The sequence below is a fragment of the Centruroides sculpturatus genome, unplaced genomic scaffold (assembly GCF_000671375.1).
Source record: "Centruroides sculpturatus isolate CEXI.00-Female unplaced genomic scaffold, Cexi_2.0 scaffold182, whole genome shotgun sequence".
NCBI classification, from domain to species: Eukaryota; Metazoa; Arthropoda; class Arachnida; order Scorpiones; family Buthidae; genus Centruroides; species Centruroides sculpturatus.
In genome coordinates this window covers 225999-247369 of record NW_019384651.1, presented here as the reverse complement: position 1 = coordinate 247369, position 21371 = coordinate 225999, and the positions used below count along the sequence as shown (strand labels likewise).

Below are 21371 nucleotides of genomic sequence, written 5' to 3'. Positions count from 1 at the left end.
TTACAAGATATTATTATTATTTATTGTGAAATTTTGCCGCGCCTTAAAAGTGCCGCCCCTGCCGCCCCCAGTACGCTACGCCACTGGTCAGCTGATGAAACCAGTGTTAAATTCGTGGCTACCAATGGCTGGTTTGAAAAATTCAAAAAACGCCATTCAAACGCCAAGTTTTTCTGTTTTTAGAACCGAATCCCAGTTTTTGTATTGAGTTGGTGTCTCCTATAACGCGATTTCCCACAACGCGGTATTTTCAAGGAACGTATCTACCGCGTTGTAGGAGGCCTACCTGTACCTCTTTTGTCGCATCACTAGTATATCTGAAAGGACGCGACAGGGCTGTTGTAGATTTTAAACGTTTCTCACCATAGCTGTAAAAATCTAAATATGTTAAACTTAACAGTCATTTGTTTTCTAACTAATTCGTTTTAGGACCAAGTGTACTCAGAATTTCCAAATTTACAACTTTTCGGTCACTCTCATTGAACTGGAAAAATTTCTGTTTTTATTATATCTAATATTACGAAGAAATCAGTCTCCACTGTACTCGGCTAGAGATTCGTTCGGTTAAGCTTGTAAGTAAAATTCCGGCTCTTTCAGCAGGGTTTTATGTCCCTAATTCACTAATCACTTAATTATTTAACTACACTACTTTAAAAATATTCACTCGCTATTAGATTTTATGTTGAAAGTAAGGCACCTGTATTCGGATGAAGGGACTCTAACAAAATAGTAATAATATCGCTAAACCATGTTTATAGGCGTGTGATGAAATTGGGAAGTATATACACAGAAAAAAATTTCGATTTCGATTATAACGAGCAGGAGAAAACCCGGTAAGATATATATATGCGCAATACATATCCCTATATGTAAAGCCGTGACTCATAAATGACTCACTACAGTGAGGCATTTTCAAAGCTAATCCCGATGGCCACCAAAATGAAATGAAACCATTGGACTTACACCTCAAACCAGCTCTGTAGTCCACGCGATTTGCGACACAGCTTAAACTATTAATCCTGTGAGCAGTGTTATCGTTTCAGTACAACTGTACTGAATTCAGCGCGTTCTTATAAAATTCCGTGGGTCAATATCACTTAAAAAAAGAGCTATTTATTAATTCTCTTTTTGTATCTGCCATCTGTAAAATTGTTTCATTAATTCTGCTTGTCCACTTGCTCTTCATTGTTCTTCTGATTGACCACATCTCAAAGGCCTGAATTTTCCTCTCAATATCTTTCCGTAGTGTCCATGTCTCATATCCGTAAAGCAAAATGGGCCAAATATAGCATTTTAGCGTTTTTAGTCTTAATTGAAGCTTCAATTTCTTTTCGCACAGAATGTTTTTCGTCTGGTTAAACTTAGCCTGTCCAATTCTGCTTCTAATTTCCTTTGTTAAATTTATTGTTTGTATAAAATTTTTTTCCTGAGTAGCGGAAGCTAACTACTTGTTCTAGGTTCTCTCCTCTGCATTTCAGCTTTATTGTGTGCCTATCTTTACTTATGCACATTGTCTTAGTCTTCTTTATATTTATTTGAGTCCTAATTTCTTCACTTTTTGATACTAGTTTGATACTAACAATATCTGTAATTGTTTTTCTGATGTAGTGAGAATGACTGTATCGTGACGATATCGTATGAGACAATTATGAACCCGATACTATGCAAAGTAGGTTGAAAATACATTTTAAAAAAATGTTTAATTATAGTAACGCGAAAATATGCTAATCGTTTTCGATGTGAAACATGTATTAACACTTATTGTTTAAATTCATAATCGACTTTTATAATTTTTATACATACTTAAAGGAAAGGGTAAGTTTGCATTCTACTTAACTTTATATACGATTTAATCTAAATTAAAGCAAATATTAAGATGTAAACGCAAATCGGATTTTATGGTTTGACTGATGTCCTGTTAACCGAAGAATACCTGGAAATTATTTCGTCCCTTGAATTTCGAACTAACGAGGATTTCCTGTATTAATACATACGTCTGATACGTATTAACATAAACCAAATTCTTGTGTTTGAAATAATACTTTCAAACACAAGAAATGAAATGAATTGAAATCAATCAGAGTTCAGAAAACGTGACAATTTTACATAGGACAAAAGCATTTGTTAGCGATTAGAAGTAAGAATATTACACCACGTCTATGCTTTTTCATTATTTCAATATATAAACTGCGAAAACATTAAACTTATTTATGAAATTTTTTTAAACTAAATCAAGAGATTATAATTTTAAAAATTTACTGCTACAAACATTTTAAATAACGCTAATGAAATTACAACTGTATCGTTTCAAAGAAGAAAAACAAAAATGAACTTTAAATTCAAATTTAAGTGTTCGATTGACGTAGAACAAAATCGTTTCTTTTAAAAACACATCCGTTCGAATTATCGAATTCCGTTATTCTTCTTTCGTTCCAAAGAAAAAGAACATCATGGACGATCGTGGAAAAGCGCAAAAGCGAAAACGCGATCTCACCCCTTCCATGTTAGAGGAAGATTCCTCTCGAGTAAAGAAATTGACTCCCGTCGATCGAAACCTGCTTCGGACTTTAAACGATGTCTTCAACGACTACAGCAAAAAAGTAAGAAAAGACATTCGAAGAAAACGTATGGGAAGCAAGAGAACAACTAGAAAGAGATCGAAGGTAAGGAAGGTCGGAAGAAGACGGTCAAAATCGAAAAGGATGGCAGGGAGAAAAGAAAAAGGACGATCGAAGAGAAGAAAGGAACGAAGCGGAAGATCTCGTAGAAGGGGCAGTCGAGGCAGAAAGAAAATAGGGAGTCAGTAGAACGGTCATCTTCACAAATGTCCCAGAGAACCGGAAACGGAATTGCTAGATTACCGTAATCTAGTGACCAAACGGCTCTTTTCAGAGCCATGTTTTTATTGATAAAGAGGAGCCAAATCCATTTTAATAAACAGCAATTAATGGTTTATTATATATATCATAATTAATATATGTTATACATTCAATTTTACTTTAAATTTTGAATCGTTCGGAACGTTTCGAATGTACAAATTCGAAACTGTTTAGCGTGTAGTGAAAATTGGCTTTTTGATTATTTAATACTTTAATTTTTACGTAAATCTTAAATAATCTTTTTACTAAAGTTGTCACACGTGATTATGTAAATTACGTCTCTTGGTAGGAGTGATGTACCTCAAACTTAGATACTGTAACGTTTACAGTATTTCAAAGTTCGCCACAATTGTTCGTTTTGGTCAGTTTCTTATTCGATTTAAACTGGATTTTAGAATGTGGCAATTGTCAACTGACGAAGAAATTGCGATTCGTTTTTTCCTAGATAGTGGAATCTTACACGGTGAGTTAAGATATAATCCCACTACGATTATTGATCGGAATGATTATATGCGTTATGTCTGTACCGAGTTTTTAGTATCGTTAATCATTGTAAAATTAGGTGGTGCGAACAGAGTCGTTGATGTGTATCCCTGTGTGTCCCGAAGAGTACCACTGCAGTTAGAGAAGATTGGTTATTTTTATAATTTTAGTTAACGTTATATTTTTAACTGTTCAATCACTTGAATTTTGTAGATAAGAAGTACAAGTGTATTTGATATAAAAATCCACCAATAAAATATTAAACGGCTTCGGAAATTACACATGGTTTTATTTGGTGATTATGCAAATTACATTAATTAAATAATTGCTTCTTCGCGGTATCAACTAATTTTGACGTTTTAATTCTGATCCTCTCTCAATAAAATCTATATGTAAAATCAAATAAATAAATAGAGATATTGGCGAAGATTTGAAAATTTTCCTCAAAAGATGAAAAAAAAAACATTTTTACAGGCAGTCTGTTACAAAACAATTTAAACTTGTATATTCCAAGAGACAATATATTTCAAAGAAACTCAGAAAGTACATGGAAAATAATAAGATTTTTAAATACTGTACTTCTTAAGTAGAAATAAGTCGAAACCGGTTACTTTTTTACTTAATATTTGTAGTCGTGGGAAAAAAGTGGAAAGATAAATTTTTATGACAACGGATACGTAAATCGTAAATTTAAGGAAAATAAATTCTAGAGCTTTTTCTGTACCTCGTGCATCTCTCTCATTCATTAAATTTGTAAATGATGCTGTCAAAGTAACGGTTAATTTTTTAACATTGTACAAGAATTGTACACGTTTTTTTCTACATTCCCTTAAAGATGGGATATACGAAATCGTTATATCACTGGTTTAACATTGAAATCCGTGAGTAATATAAAATCGGAGAGCGGAATAAAAATATCAAATATTTTAATGGATTTTTTTAAATTTCTGTCAACTACAGTATACAGAACTATCATAAAAACATACTAGTAAATTCTTATCGGTTGGGTTGTTATAAATCTACTGGTGATTCACGTAATCGGGCGAGGGCGGCCAACAGCCCAGAACCGATCCTGGAGAGAATTGGATGCTGTATACGTGTAGCACCCAACCAAGGTCCTAGGCTTCCACCGGCTAAGCCGGGTGAGGTTGATTTTTTTTTTTTTTTTTTTTAAATGAAAGCCGGGCGAGGTTGATGTTCTGTAAAGCGCAAGCGCGAATCTGGCTTTTTGGATGCTGACGATGCAGCGCTTCCACTCCGCCACTAATATTCGAATATACAATAGCAATTTTATCTTTTTTTTTCACGTGTAGTATAGAAATTTGTAATAAGATACATATTGCTGTTATAATAAAATATTGTGCGATTTATTTTCATATAATTAAAATTAATATGTATTTACAGTATTTATAAGAGAAGCGGCACATCCACCGCTTCCAATGATGGCACGCCACTGGCGGAGAGTTAAAAAAAAAAAAAGACATACATAGGTTTAAAAATATTAGGCCTAATAATTTAGTTGCCTGTAAAATTTTTCAGACATTTTATTGATCCTTGATCTAAAAAAGGTTGATGAACGCTGTCATAGAAAATTTAATTAAGAAAAAAAAATTTGGGAAACTTTTTCATCTGGCAACACTTTTAGCAGTATCTTTAGTCTGTGCTTCTAAAGCGACTGCCTTAACCTAAAGCCAACGATCATATGCGTAGCAGCCCTAATAACATTTTTCAACGAATAAAAAAAATATTAGCAAAACTAGTGATCACCTCCCGACTCCCGTTACATAACTAATAAAACGAAATAGCTAGTGTAGCTAACGCCCAACCATCCCTCCAGAGGGCGCCAAGTCTAGTTACGGTTATTTTCATGCTTTTCTATTGTTAGATGGCTACGTTAACGCGATTACTTTATTAGATAAATGAATACTTTTAACGATAAAAAAAGACTACTTTAATTGAAATCTGTGATTTTATAAAGTATATATTTGGCTACTTAGATCCAGAAGATATATATATATATTAAGGAATCGAGAAACGACGTGGATCTTCCATATTCTGACAGATTTCAATTAAGTAAATACAGTATTACGAAAAACTCCATAAAATGAATCAAAAAGACTTAGATACTCTTCTAGAACATCAACAAAAGGTACAATAAGTTTTTTTTATATTCTATCTTTTTATCATGCGAAATTTCGCTGGAAATATATTCTGTAAATGGTCTCAATTGCAGGAGGATATTACCTACTACTGTTATATTTTATTATTATTAAATGCTTATTAACATAAATTTCAAAACGTGGATTCTTTTATTGAATTCAAAGTATTATGTTTGGTCAGGTGATCTTTTCTTGATTTGTTAACTATCATTAATTAATGGACATTACTTTGTTTTACAACATTGAGTACACATGTCCCCTGCAATGAAATTATATCATTTTTGCACCCTTCATTGCAGGAATTAACTTGCTTTAAAAAGTTTTCATATAATATTAAATTTTATTTGTTATCCTCTTTATGACACAATGAAAACGTTAAAAAAATACTTTGATACATAGTGTTTTCAGTAACAAATATAAAATGATTGGATTTTCAATGAAAATACAGATTTATTTGTTTTATTTTGAATTTCACAATCATGAATTTAATGTTTTACTGAATTCTTATTTAATAAACTGTTTTTGCACAACTTTATGAAATTTCTTATGAAACAAATTGTATGAGGAAATGCATTTTTATCATGTCTCAATGATTTGATACACTAATACTAACAAGTATATGTAAAAAATTTTTTCTGGATTAGGTTTTACAATAAATCATTCTACCTAAATGATTCTATTCTAGTCCATAATATCTATGGACTAGAATAGAACCATTGCAGGGAACAATTACCTCCAGCAGAGATATCTTGCCTTCATATATAAAATTTCACCAGTTTTCTAAAACTCTCTGCTAGACTGAAATCAATTGATTATTATTAATTATAGATATATTGTAATCTGAATTTTTAAACATGTTAATTATATATTTTTTCTTTTTATTGTTTTCTAATGATATTTGTATTACAGTAGAGCCTCGATTATCCGACCCAATTGGGGACTGGGGTTGGTCGGATAACCGAAAAGTATGAAAAAATCCATTATTAGTGTAGTATATTATTATATCTCATATAATTAGTATATTAGTATATCACTATTAACCTACTTTGCGTTGAATTTTCATCGATGTTAAGCCTAACAAAAATGTTTTAAAATAATAATCGTTGCTATTGTATAATTAAAAATTATAAAATTAAGCCTCGTTTAAATACTGGCTCCCTTTCATGGTCGAATGAGTGTTGCCAGCTAAAACACGCAAAAATTTAACAAAAATAATATTAAAGTAGCCAAGACATAGCCAAATATTGTAGCGCCACATTACTAGCGGACATTTGAAATTTGCCAACTAGACGGTCGGTTAACCGAGATGTCGGTTAATCAGGGGTCGGATAATCGAGGCTCTACTGTAATATACTGTGTACTGTGAATAAATAAATGTGTATACATATATATATATTATATAAATTTATTTGAAAAACAATATCAATTTGTTTTGTAAATATGACTTTCAAATAGAATATTTATTACATTTTTAGTTACTGTTATGTCAGTTCTTTTATTTGTTGATAGACATAACAGTATAACTTATATAATTTACTTACATAAATTAAATTAAAAATTTATCTTTAAATTAAAATTTAAAATTAAATGCCATAATCAAAACTTAACATTACAATTTAAACATCATAATTTCTCTGAAGAATATAATAATGTCTTTATTTGACAAGTTAATATCTTAATAACTAATTTATTTAGAATTAGTTAACAATAACCAAAGTAGCGTATCATCATCAATACAATGGTTTTGAACCTAGTATTGTTTATATGATATTTTAATAATTTATATATTTGTAATTTCATTAAAACTTATATAACTTTGTTATTTATTACTAATTATTATCAGAATTATACTAAGATTAGTTTTTATATCAATAAATCATTGATAATATCATGATGATAATTTATAGTACTGTACAATTTTAATTTTGGTGTTGGGGTGATATTTTGTTTAAATTATCTAAATATGAAAATTTGTGAGTTAGAAAATGATGTAATTGCTATGTTAATAGATAATTTACAAGACGTGTTCAAAAACTTCCAGAAATAGTTCATGTAAACCATAATTTTTTTTTGTAATAAAAATTAACCAAAAAGAAAAACATATTATACAAAGCAACTTTTTTATGATTAATTGTGTAGTGTAAATTTTTTAATATAAAAATTGAGAAACATATAAAATTTTCAAAAGAATAGATATTGAATAATTATGAAATCATTTTTTGAATTCAAGAAATAGTATAATTAAATAGACATAAATAATTTAAAGAAAATCAGTTTCACAATCAAAATGTTTATATTATTTTAGATTAAATTTTTCTTTCCTTTTTTGAAAATAATTAATTATTCTGAGAATAATTTTTTATTTGTGATCAAAATAAATTTAATATTAATTAGACACTGCTCAAAAATATTTTTTCTTACATGTAGATTTTTTAAAATCTTATTATTTAATTATTTTAGTGCCAATTTAAATGATAAAATAGATCTGTAATATTGATATAATGATAATAGAAATGCTCTCTAGATATCTTTATATGGTATTTCAATATTATCTTTATTAATAATAAACACATTCAAATTTTTATTATTTCAGGGATTGGCTGCATGTTTTCAACAAATAGAACAATGGTAAGAATCACAATTACACATTTTATTGAATATTTAAAATTTCTATAAATGTACATTTATAAAAATTAAAATATTCTCTTAGTATTTTTCTATTTACCTAATGTTTAAAATGTGAATATAGATGATCATTTTGATTAAAATGAATATTTCAGGAAAAAGTTTAAAAGTGATTATGAAAATTTGAAAAATCGCTTAGAAACGTTAGCTGACAAAATATCATATGATGTTATGGTAAGATTTAAAAATTGTTATATTAATATATAACAATTTTTATACATTAATTATTTTTAAAATTTACTTTAAACCTTTTTAAGGGTGAAATTTTACATTTTGTCATTTAAAAACATCAGAATCTGATACAAAATAACTATATAATTATTTAAATTTTATTTTTCTATTTTGAATTTATAATTATACATCAAAGATATCCATATTTAAATTTCTCTTAGACACTAATATTAATTAAAAGTAATGCTCTGTTAAGATAATTTTCTTTATTTCTGTTGAAGAGATTTATTTCTATGCTTATTTGAACTTAGAAAGCAATAAAAGATTATATATTTCTTAAGCTAATTTTATTGTCTAAAAATTTTCAGCAACTTTTTTTTTCAATAAAAATAAGATGCTACTTCTATTATAAGAATGTTGTAATATTTAAAATAGTCATAAACTATATGCATTTCTTTTATGTAGAGTTTTGTGTATTATTTAAAGGTTAAAAAAAATACACATACATTTGGATCCTAAGTTATATCTTAATTAGAGAAGTTGTAAAGTTTTCTAAAAATATAGATATACTAAAACTATTTGGAGAATTAAAATTTTGCTTAATTTTTATATTTTATTAGTTCTATTGGTTAATGATTAAGAATAAAATGATGTAAAATAAATGTCTACTGTTTAATTTATTATAAGTTTTTGTTCTTGATTAATGGCACCCTAAGGATATTTATTTAACAAAAAAGTGTTTAACAATTGAACATGAGTGTGTATTATTAATTGGTTTGAAGATTGTTTCAAAAGTCATTTCATATTTAGATTAAGATGTTTTAAACTTTTGAATAAGGTTCAGGTATTAGATCTTGTTAACTCATGTATGGAAGTGTTATGATAAAATTAAGTAATCTATGTATATACATATATGATCAGTTCAAAATTAGTGCCATCAAAAGTGATTGCAAATGTTGATCTTTAATTAGATTTTGTTTACTTTGTCTTTGAAAATGTCTTTTCATACAAATAGGTAGTGCTAAAAATTGAAAGGAATTCATGAGCAAAACTTTTAAATGAACATAAAAATCAATTGGACATCATTTATACATCTCTCTATTTCCCTATGTATTTGTCCTTCAATATGCCATTAGATTACAGATCAATTATTTCCACTTAAAGTTCAGATAGTAGGTTCAGTACAATTTATAATACTATATAAATAAATGTTTTAAAAGGAAAAATTTTTCTCTTCTATAATATTAAAATCTATAAGAGAGAAATTTGGCACTGTACTTGATGTTTAGAATTATTATATTTGTATCATAGTTCTGTTAAAATTTATTTTAAATTGAAAACAAATTATGGATTGATGAAACATTGTAGTCATGTGTTATTACACATAAGTAGTAGAATACATCATTATATTCAAGACTTATCACATATTCTTAATGTTTGAGTTAAGGAATAATTATTTTATTTATATATGGGAGTTAAAAACTTTTCTCATTCATAATCTTAGTTATAATGATAATTTATTATTATGGAAAAGATTAAAAGTTCAAAAATGTTTTATATAAATTAATTTATGATAATAGCAGCAAAATGTGCCATAGATTAATCTACATAAATTTATTACATAGGTTCCACTTGGACCTTTGGCATTTATGCCTGGAAAGTTAGTACATACTAATGAAATTACAGTGTTATTAGGAGATAATTGGTTTGTTGACAGGTCTTCCAAACAAGCTACTGAAATTGTTAAAAGAAGAATTAAACGTATGATGACTTTTTATTTATAGATAATAAATGACTGTAATAATATAAAATAAATTTATTTCTTTGTAGAATGTGATTCAATGTTAGATAAATTAGCTAAACAAAAAGAACAGTTTGAAAGTTGGATTAAATATACAGAACAAGCAAATGTAAGTATATATTAGCTTTATTTTTCAAAACTTGTTAATGTAAAGTATCAGTTATAACTATTTGATTTTTACATAAATTTTACTTTAAAAAATAATTTCTTTAATACCTATTGCTTCTTACTCTTTCTTTTATTCTTTGGGAGTAAGCACAAAATTGCTATGTAGAACTTATTACACAGGAACACTTTTTGATGAATAATATAGACTATTTTGTGCAACAGAAAAGCATTTTGGGCTGTTTAACTCTCTTCAGTTCTTAGTCCTTCAGTCCAAAATGCCTTTTTGTTGTACAAAATAAAGTCTATATTAATCATCAAAAAATGTTCCTGTGTAATAAGTTCTACATAGCAATTTTGTGTTACTCCCAAAGAATAATTTCTTTACTTTAGTATGATACTAATGGATATACAGTAGAACATCGATTATCCAACCCCCGATTAACCGTCACCTCGGTTAACCGACTGTCCTAGTCAGCAAATTTCAAATGTCCGCTAGTGATGTGGCGCTACAATATTTGGCTATGTCTTGGCTACTTTAATATTATTTTTGTGTGTTTTAGCTGGCAACACTGGATTGATCATGAAAGGGAGCCAGTATTTAAACAAGGCTTAATTTTCTAAATTTTAACGATACAATAGCGACGATTATTATTTTAAAAAAATTTTTGTTCGGCTTAACATCGATGAAAATTCGACGCGAAGTAGGTTAATAGTGATATACTAATTACATGGGATATAATAATATACTACACTAATAATAGATTTTTTCATACTTTTCGGTTATCCGACTTTTCAATTATCCGACCAACCCCAGTTCCCAATTGAATCGGATAATCGAGGCTCTACTGTAAATTAAATTTTTTTACATTTGAAATAATTATTTACTGATAGGCTACAGTTTTCATAAAAGTTATTTCTTAGGATTGAGCAGTTTATAGTAAAATTAGGATAATATTAATGTTATAAAAAAATAAATAAGTAAAAATTAACAGTTGATTTTTAAAAAGTTTGAATTGTCATTTACTTAAAAGAAAAAGAAAAGGATATTACACCATCTGCCATATAATATCAGGCTATATATTGGAGATAATAATTATGAATTACTGATTACTTTGATCTTAGAGGGAGGCGTTAGGTGACATTTTGTATTAAATTTAATAAGCACATAGAAGGCCTTCTATGTGGCCTAGTGACCTTCGGACAGTACTTAACAAAATAATGCAATTCATTTGATATCACTTTGTCACACGCACTCATGCTACAACCTTGTATCTCTAAAACAAAGTCATGAATCTCCATTTTTTTTAATAAAGTTTTTGGATTCCTGATTGCAGTTAATGAAAAATGGCAAAGTTTAATCAAAATTGATCAAACAGCTTTTGAGAATGAACACAATTCTGTAAGCCACATAGAAGAGGCTTTGCTAATGCTTTGTCTCAATTAAGATCAATGAATATCTTGTCATTAACCAATTTAAACTTTGCAAGATAAGAATTCAACAGATTTCATGAAATTAAATTTCTAATTATATAAGAATTTATCAAAAAGCATTTGACTCTGTCCACGTTCCCCTATTGGTAAACAATTTGAAGACTAAAGTTGCAGGTGTATGTTTTTCATCAACAATACTAAAACTATTCTGTAAATATAATATAAAATTCAAACAGGGTAAAACTATATCTTCTTCACTAGACTTATCATATGGACTTCAACTTTGAATAAATAAGGCAAAAGAGGATCACCTTGGTGATCCTCTTTTGCCTTATTTATTCAATTTTTATTTACTTGAAATAGATCAACTTTTCCATACTCCTTCAGATGGCATCGAAGTCGGTAATAGAGCCTTTCATTATATTCAGTTCACAGATGACCTGGTAATTATAGCTCCAACCAAAATTGCTTTACAAAGAAAAATTAATCAACTAAACTCATACTTCAAATTGATTCATTTAACAATAAATCCTGCAAAAACAAAGATTATCATATTCCGCAACAACAGTGAAATTTCAGAAAAAGAATCAAAATTATACTTAGACAATACCTTTCTATAAATGGTAAAAGAAGTTAACTTCCTGGGAGTTATATTTGATTGGAATGCCACATTTAAAGCTCATTTCTCTAATATTAATAATAAAATGAAGCAGGCTATAGACAATTTATTGTATTTATGCTCAACTCTGAAAACTACAAACTTGCATATACATAGAAAACTTTACAACTCAATAATCCTATCATTTATGCAAGCCCAATTTGGGGTCTGGACTATATATACAAATTTGAATGCTTCCATATTTACTTCTTTCGCAAACTACTACATCTAGAAAGGTCTGTTCCCAGCTATGCAATACGTCACAAAACCCACCGCATTTGGTCCTTTCCTTTCTTCTAAAACATATAATCAAATTCTACTACTGTTTGAAATTCAAACATAACAATAATATAACTTTTATATATCAGGAAATAATTAAAAAAAGTAAAAATTCTAGTACTTTGGCAAAAAAGTTCCACAGAATATTGAATTCATTTGGAATGTCTAATCTATTATTTAAAGATAATCTTTATGACTGGAAATATAGATATACACTATTGATGGAAGCAGCAATATCTCAGTCCATAAATAAAGACCAAATTAACCTAAACCAATGTAGCTATCACCCTTGGTATGTAAATCTATTACATATTCCATCTTCTCAACTGCATATGACTAAATCAATAAACCTTAACATTAAAAGATTAATAGCTTAATTATGGCTTAACAAATACTCTCTTTTCATTGGTAGCATCTATATCAACTTCTCACCCTCTTACTAGTGTAACTCTCAAACATTCTCGATGTGCCATCTTTTACAGAATTGTCAATGACTTGCAAGTATGAGTGACAAACAAGATATTATGTGGCTACTCCAAGGCAACTCACTTCTCAAATTTAGAAAGAATTTAAATAATCTCAATAAAAAAGATCTATATAAACTGTATAACTTCTTCATAAAAATTGTAGGAAAATTAATAAACTAAGATAAAGGAATTTAATTTAAATTAGTATTGTATAAAGGTTATCTGTTTCTGTTATGTTACCTGTATTAAAATTGTCTTCTTTGATTATGATCAAAACACATTCATATTGAACCAATCGTTAAATAACTGTTTAAGTGTGTCAAATTAAAAGCTGTTACAAAATTTTTGTAAAAACTCACTTAATATTTGTATAACCCCCTTCAACAGGGTTACTTTCCCTTTCTGTTAATAAAGATGATAATGATTAAATAAGAACTTATACAATTAGAATATATTATGTATAATTTGTATTTATGATTGCCTAATAATAAAATATTTTTCAGGAAGAAGATTTAGTTGAAATAAGGGAAGAATATGATCCAGTTAAAGAAAAACTTTGGAAAGGTATTATTTCAGTAATACATTTTCTTAAATATAAGTTTGTATTTTTTTTAATAGTGATTCTGCTTTCCTCATAAAAGTTTTCTAAATAGCATTAAACTTTTAAAGCAATGATAATATGTTCAAATCAAACACGTGTTATATTAACAATGAATTATATCAGAATTTTAAATTTTGTTATACTACAGTTTATATTACTTCAATGAAACCATATTCATCAACATTAAAATTTAAGAAATTCATTTTATTTTGGTTTCAGAATGAAAATTGCCACCTTATGCATGAAATTGTGTGACAATAAAGAAAAATTGTATGTAATCACACGCATAAAGCAATGATTTTCTGCAGTGGTTTTTTTTGAGAGCCTGTGATAAACAGAAAAAAATTTTGTTGACTAAAATTTTTACACAGGTAGATAGCATATCATGAGGATATCACTAAGTACAGCTGAGTATGTCAGTTTGCTGAAAAAGTAGTAGGTGTGGAAAATTACCACTATGTCATATAATTGCAGATAAATAGAGGAATCCAACTTCATTTCATTTGTCTTAAGCTATGTATTTGGAAAAATAAATCCTATACCACTAATTAGTATAATGACTATTGTAACGTCATCTATATGAATGTGAAATCAGATTTTATTTTTACTATACCTGTTTAATTTCATGACATTACATTATGATGGAGTGAATCAATATTTTTCATATATTATATGATTCACTCTCTCTTCTTTATTTTCCTTATCAAATATTTTAAAATTTCATCTTTAATTTAATTGATTTTCATTTACTTGCATCTATTTTTAAAATTTTTTAGTTTTATAAAGTGAGTCAAATTAGATTCAATTTAATATTTCTTGATAATTAGCAAAATGCATGAAATTCAAGAATAATATTTTTTATTTAACATGTTATTTTAACTATTTTTTGTTTTTTAAATAAAAATTTACTGAATAATAGTGATTAGAAACTGAAGTTAATAGTTGAACTAAATTAGCAGTGTTGGAACATTTATATAACAACATATAATAGTAAAAAATTATAAAACAAGTGTGATATTGTGAAAAACATTCTTTGACAAAGATTTTCTTTCATATTCTTTCAGTTCAAGAATGTTTATCTACTTTCTAAATCTTAATTTGATGAAATTTATCTGCTCTTCAGATTAAGATTGATGGGTTTGTAAGTAAAAATTAAGGTTTAAAACTGTACCTTCAGATAATAGAACAGTTTGTTTTTGTGAAAGTCAAGGTGAGATTAAACTATTATCAAAAATTTCATTCAGAAATTTTAGAACAGTTTCTGTGCATTAGTCTTTTGAGAGAAAGAACTCACATGGAAAAAATTAATTTCCTCTTAATGGTGTTATATTATATCATGTGTTCTAAATATAATTCATATTCGCATTACTTATTGATGTATTTGAGTTCACAAGGAATTTGTTATATAATTGAGCATTCAAACTATATTTAGATATTAGTACTGTAAAATATAGCTCAGATTTTAATTTCTATTTCTGATTATGTAGATAACTAAAATAATGTGAGGAATAAAAAGCAATTTATATAATGTAGAAACAATTATTATTTCATTTTTATAAATGTAAAGCTTTCACAGAAAAATATGGTTATTTTAATTTTATTAAAATTTTTAATAAAAATATTTAATTTTTACATGTTATTGTTATAGCAACAAAATTTAGGAAATATTTAATGTGATATGATAAATATTATTAAATAATAATCTCAGAAATTTGATAAAAGTGTGAATTAGTTATGATGCGTGCTTAAATTTACTCATTAAATAATTTTTGTTATTTTGAAATAGATGTGTAGATAAATTCAAATTTTTTATAGAACAACACAGAAAAAATATTCAAGCTTTTCGAAAACAATTAGCAGAGGAAATTAAACTAGCTGAAAATAAGGAATTACACGAAAAGAAAAAAGCACTGTTAACTGAGAAAGTATTAACAGATGAAGAATTACAATTGAGATTTAAAGATCTTGAAATACAAGAGAAAGAAAATGATGAATTTGCTAAGTAAGTATACTTATTTGTTTATTATTAATTTTATTTTCTTTTATTTATTTGTCGAAACTGTGTCTTCTTCTTCTTCTTGTTTCTTCTAATTCTATGTCACGACTTGTGCATTTATCAACACTTGGCAAATAATTTCATCATCCACTTTTAATTCATATGGATACGCGTTTTGGGCTTTTGCCCCTCTTCAGTCTGTTACATTGATAGGTTGTGACTTGTGTATACAGTATCAGTCAGGCACCTTCCGTACTTCCCACTCCCCTCTTCTCCCGACTTGATGGCCACCCCCGCATGCCTCGTAACTTGTAACGTGTCACTTCCCCGAGTGCTGCACACAGTCTCGCCTGCGACTGTATAAACATTCTATTTTAATAATTGTAGCCAGTTCTTATGAATGTCAATGCTTAGGTTCTTGTTAATATTATTTTTGTCTGTAGTGATTTCGTAGCTTTCCTTGAATTTTCTTTTGTATTAATTTTTTTTCTTTGTGTACTATTATTGCATCATTCTTATCTATTTTGCAGTTGTGGGTCGTGCAATATTCGTAAAAAAACAGAGTTGATTCTTTTATACTTAAGGTCTGTGATGTGTTCTTTTAATCTTGTTTCTAATTTTTGTTTTGTTTCTCCAATGTATACTTTTGGCTGTTCGCATGTGCAAGGTATTTTATAGACGACTTCGGTAGTGTTGTATTTGTCTGGTTGCTTATTTATGTTGGGTTCAGCCTTCCGGATTCTTTTTTGCAAGTTGTTATAGGTTGGGGCTAGCTTTATATTTATTTTATCAAAACTTTTGGAAAATAAACAAAACAGAGAAAAAAACATAGTAAGATACATACCCTTCCCCTACATTTGTGGCTTCTTTGAACAGGTAAACAAAAGTTTTGATAAAATAAATATAAAGCTAGCCCCAACCTATAACAACTTGCAAAAAAGAATCCGGAAGGCTGAACCCAACATAAATAAGCAACCAGACAAATACAACACTACTGAAGTCGTCTATAAAATACCTTGCACATGCGAACAGCCAAAAGTATACATTGGAGAAACAAAACAAAAATTAGAAACAAGATTAAAAGAACACATCACAGACCTTAAGTATAAAAGAATCAACTCTGTTTTTTTACGAATATTGCACGACCCACAACTGCAAAATAGATAAGAATGATGCAATAATAGTACACAAAGAAAAAAAATTAATACAAAAGAAAATTCAAGGAAAGCTACGAAATCACTACAGACAAAAATAATATTAACAAGAACCTAAGCATTGACATTCATAAGAACTGGCTACAATTATTAAAATAGAATGTTTATACAGTCGCAGGCAAGACTGTGTGCAGCACTCGGGGAAGTGACACGTTACAAGTTACGAGGCATGCGGGGGTGGCCATCAAGTCGGGAGAAGAGGGGAGTGGGAAGTACGGAAGGTGCCTGACTGATACTGTATACACAAGTCACAACCTATCAATGTAACAGACTGAAGAGGGGCAAAAGCCCAAAACGCGTATCCATATGAATTAAAAGTGGATGATGAAATTATTTGCCAAGTGTTGATAAATGCACAAGTCGTGACATAGAATTAGAAGAAACAAGAAGAATTTTATTTTCATTAACATTTCATAAGTCCTGATGAATACTTTGGAATAGTAATTAAGTATTTGATATTAGTTTATCAGAAAATTCTAGTACAGAAACTGCTGAATCTGAAGAAGAGGAAGAGGAAGAAAAGGAAGAAGGAAAAGAAATTGGTAAAAGAATAACTTGGAAAGATCAAATCCATGCAAAATGCAATGTTATTACTTTTACTCATACTAAATTTGAAGAAGGCAGACAAGAAGCAACAGATGATTTGGTAAATTTAATAATTATATTTAAAGTAACTAAATGTTTTAAATTATTAACTTCTCTATTATCAAATTTAAATTTAGAAGTTTTAATTATTAGGATAAGATATGCTGTATTGCTTATTCCATTGATAAATACAATGAAATATTTTTGGATATTATCCTTTGAAGAAGAAAAAAAGGGATCTTATTTAAATTCAGATAACAAAAATAAAAACAAATGAACAAACAGATTTCAAGACAAATGGACCAAAGATTCACACTCAATGCCAAATGATACTGTAATGCATCAGGCTATTTTTTGGCTACATTAATAATTAAATTTTTAAACAATTAGTTACTAGAGGTAGATATTAGGTGTCATCTTGTATTAAATTTAAAAATTATAATAAATTAATATTTAATAAATAATTTAGAATATTCTGGAAGAAAAGAATATACCCATAGAGGACTTGAACCTGTAACTTACCATGTGGATGCATTGCCAGTTAGTTATACTACATTGGTTTGCTAACCAGAACAGGACTCAAACCCAGTTGCAGGTTCAAGTCCTGTTCTGATTAGCAAACCAATGTAGTGTAACTAACTGGCAATGCATCCACATGGTAAGTTGCAGGTTCAAGTCCTCTATGGGTATATTCTTTTCTTCCAGAATATTCTAAATTATTTATTAAATATTAATTTATTATAATTTTTAAATTTAATACAAGATGACACCTAATGTCTACCTCTAGTAACTAATTGTTTAAAAATTTAATTATTAATGTAGCCAAAAAATAGTCAAATGCATTACAGTATCATTTGGCATTAATGATGATGGGTTTTGAGATGTTTATATATAATCCACACTCAGCACCTTGGAAAACCACTGAGTACATTTTGTGTTGCTAGTAATGTAATATTCACATGGTATGGAATGACACAATTTCATTGATCAGGTAAACAGAAATTGATGTTTCTCAACAAAAATAGTTATTGACTGCCTGTATGAGAAGATAATTCAAGACATCAAATTTTTTCTAATGTTAACTCTAATATATCATTCATAGCCAAATGTGAAATGGTAATTGGCCAACCAATCAAATTATACAAAAAATGAACCAAATATTTGAACTTGACACCCTTGAAAACATAAAAACATTTTGTGCTCACTGATAACTTTGTATTAAGTAATTTTCTTATTTTAACATTCACTGGTCAGATAGAAAAAGGGCTTGTTGCAGACAGGAGGTTGAAGTTAATTGACCAAAAATGGTCATTGACCTCCTCTAGAATGAGAGGATGGCCCCTGAAAAGTTTCATTGCATTTACTCAAACCACGTTGAAATGTATAAAGAACAAATTAACCAACAAACTTTCTTCTCTGTATATTATATTAGCTTAAAAATCCAAAAATAAACATGATCGTCATAGTTAATACTTCTTTAGGAAGAAATTTTTATAGATCTGATATTTAAACTTTTTTCTGGAATAGTTATTATTATTGCTAGATTTTAGAATCAATAAATAATGAATGTAAAGATATTACATTAGCAAACAATTGGTATCATTTAAGATGTGTCAAGTTGATGATATATCATTGGCAAAAAAAAATTGTTAGAAATTAAAAATTACAAAACAGAAATCATCAATTTGAAATATGAAGGGTTGATTTATTTAAGATATGATATATCTCTTTCAGAAATATCTTACCATAAGCTAAAGCATTTTTGTAATGCTACAATCTGTAGTATTTAGCCAAAATTTAAAAAATAAATGCTCATATTCAAATGATATATTGTTTATACTAAGGGTATTGAATATAAAAGAAAATTACAGCTCATAACAATAATTTTTTGGAATTTAGTTAAGCTACAGATAAAACTTCTTACTTTACTATGGTGTGTTACAAGTCAAAGTAGGATATCAATGAACAAAGTATTGGAGGTGATTCTGAAGATGAAAAAAAATTACACTAGGATTGCTATATCCTAGTGTAATTTTTTTCCCTCACATGATAATCAGTCTCAATTTGTTTTGACTTGCCTTTGTATTATTTTTAAAATATTTGTAAAAGTACATAAGTAGTAAACAGAAATGAATAAAGGTGAGAGAAATTAATATTTCTTCTTGTTTTAATAGACTAAATGTAAAAAATATAAAACCATTCGACAACTAACTAATAACTAGCATTGTGAAATTCAATAATTTAATCATCGTTCAAAATTCTTTATGAATAACTGAAGCAATTTCCTGCAAGACTGTTCATTTTCTATAAATATCATATTTGATATTTAACTGTAAACACAGAATTAGAATAATAATAACCATAATAAATAAATATATATATATAAACTTATATATTATATATAAAACTTTTTATTATTCTTTTAAGTAACTATTAGTAAGAAATACATAATTATATTAAGCAGAAATTTCCTGAAAATATAAAAATGGCATGTTACTGAAAATGATTTTCTAATTATTATGCCAAAATTTAGGAACCGAAAACATCCGAAAGTGGAGCACCTCGTATTCAAAGTCCCTCTGATATTTATAAAGAATTTGCAAATATAATTAAACCAAATGAACTAAAATCAATATTAAAAACAACCAAGATTAAAGAAAATACAGAAACTGTGCCTTTATTTGATAAAACAGAATCTGTTGAAATAGTAAATGATAAAGAAATTTATCCTCTTCCTAAACAGTCGAAATCTGTTGGATTTAAAAATACTGAAATTTCTAAAATTAAAAGCAGTTATCAGACAGTGAGTACATTTTTATTTTATTATCAATCAAATGCATTTAATTAATATTTTTAAAATAAAAATCTTGTTTTAAAGGCTTTTAGTGGAGAAATTCAAGAACGAGAAACAGGATTGGGAGAAACTATGGCAGTTTCGCGACCCAGGGTATCGAAATTTAAATCTCAACGAATGAACATGAAAAAGTGATACTAAACAAGATTATTATATTTTTAAATGTATGTAAATAAAATTGTTATTTTTAAAATGCATTTGCTTATTGAACTTAACATTGTACAATTTTCATATAATTAAAGAAAAAAAAAATACCTGAAGTAAGAATGAACTCAACTTTATTTAGTACTGATTACAACTTTCTTAAATCAGTTATTTAATAATATAAAAATTTTCTTCTATAGAATACATCAAAATAAGAAAGTTTATTTTATTATTAAAATTTGAAGTATTTTTTTATTTAGAATTTATATTATATATTAAATGATATTCCTTATAAGAATTATTAAGTGTCCTCATCAGATTTTCATGATTTTTACATGTTGCAAAACAGCAAAAAACATTTTAAGGGTTCCAATCAGCCCTCAAGGTTGGACGTGTTGAATAATGATTTTACAGTCTCATTTAGAAACACTTATCTAATACAAAATAATAATGAAAAAAATATTTTCATAATTATTTTTTGAAATAATTTTTAGAGCAGATCAAAAGCTACATTTAAGAGAATAAATCCTATGACACTATATGGTATGCAATCATATTAGAAATTCTTATTTTATTTTGATAAAACCAAAATCATGTAATTGTTTTCATGATTCAAGAATTTTGAAATCTATAAAAAAAAATGTTATTTGTACTTTAAATGGGCATTTGTTTTTTTAAGGAAAGTAATTGTTCCCATGTACAGTACATTACACAGAATACAATAAAATGCTGAAGAGATGATTAAGCACATGAAATGGCTTGTTGAAGGATTCGTAAGAAATAAAATTTCTACTATGATTAAAATATAATTTTACAAAGTCTTGTTAATAATTGAAAGTGTGATAACTGGATGGTT

General features: G+C 27.9%; 1 protein-coding gene across 2 annotated transcripts; it reads left to right on the top strand.

Annotated features, from left to right (window-relative positions):
• Window positions 1-5096: 5096 nt before the first annotated feature.
• Window positions 5097-20566, top strand: LOC111626295 (unconventional prefoldin RPB5 interactor-like). 2 transcript variants are annotated; one of them, XM_023369618.1, is made up of 10 exons: window positions 5101-5511; window positions 8115-8149; window positions 8302-8380; window positions 10003-10138; window positions 10208-10287; window positions 13625-13685; window positions 15538-15724; window positions 17395-17578; window positions 20051-20320; window positions 20396-20566. In XM_023369618.1, the coding sequence occupies exons 1-10, from the start codon at window positions 5467-5469 to the stop codon at window positions 20504-20506; spliced, it is 1188 nt and encodes a 395-aa protein (XP_023225386.1). In that variant the 5' UTR covers window positions 5101-5466; the 3' UTR covers window positions 20507-20566. The 2 variants fall into 2 exon arrangements, with proteins under 2 accessions (XP_023225387.1, XP_023225386.1); XM_023369619.1 differs by lacking the exon at window positions 8302-8380 and having other exon boundaries at window positions 5097-5511.
• Window positions 20567-21371: the final 805 nt, after the last annotated feature.

Bases quoted from the DNA above. Each gene is read 5' to 3' on its own strand.
- LOC111626295 (XM_023369618.1), top strand. From the start codon at position 5,467: ATGAATCAAAAAGACTTAGATACTCTTCTAGAACATCAACAAAAG. The intron at 5,512-8,114 runs GTACAATAAGTT...TTATTATTTCAG, and splicing joins TTCTAGAACATCAACAAAAG to GGATTGGCTGCATGTTTTCA. The intron at 10,139-10,207 runs GTATGATGACTT...ATTTCTTTGTAG, and splicing joins TGTTAAAAGAAGAATTAAAC to AATGTGATTCAATGTTAGAT.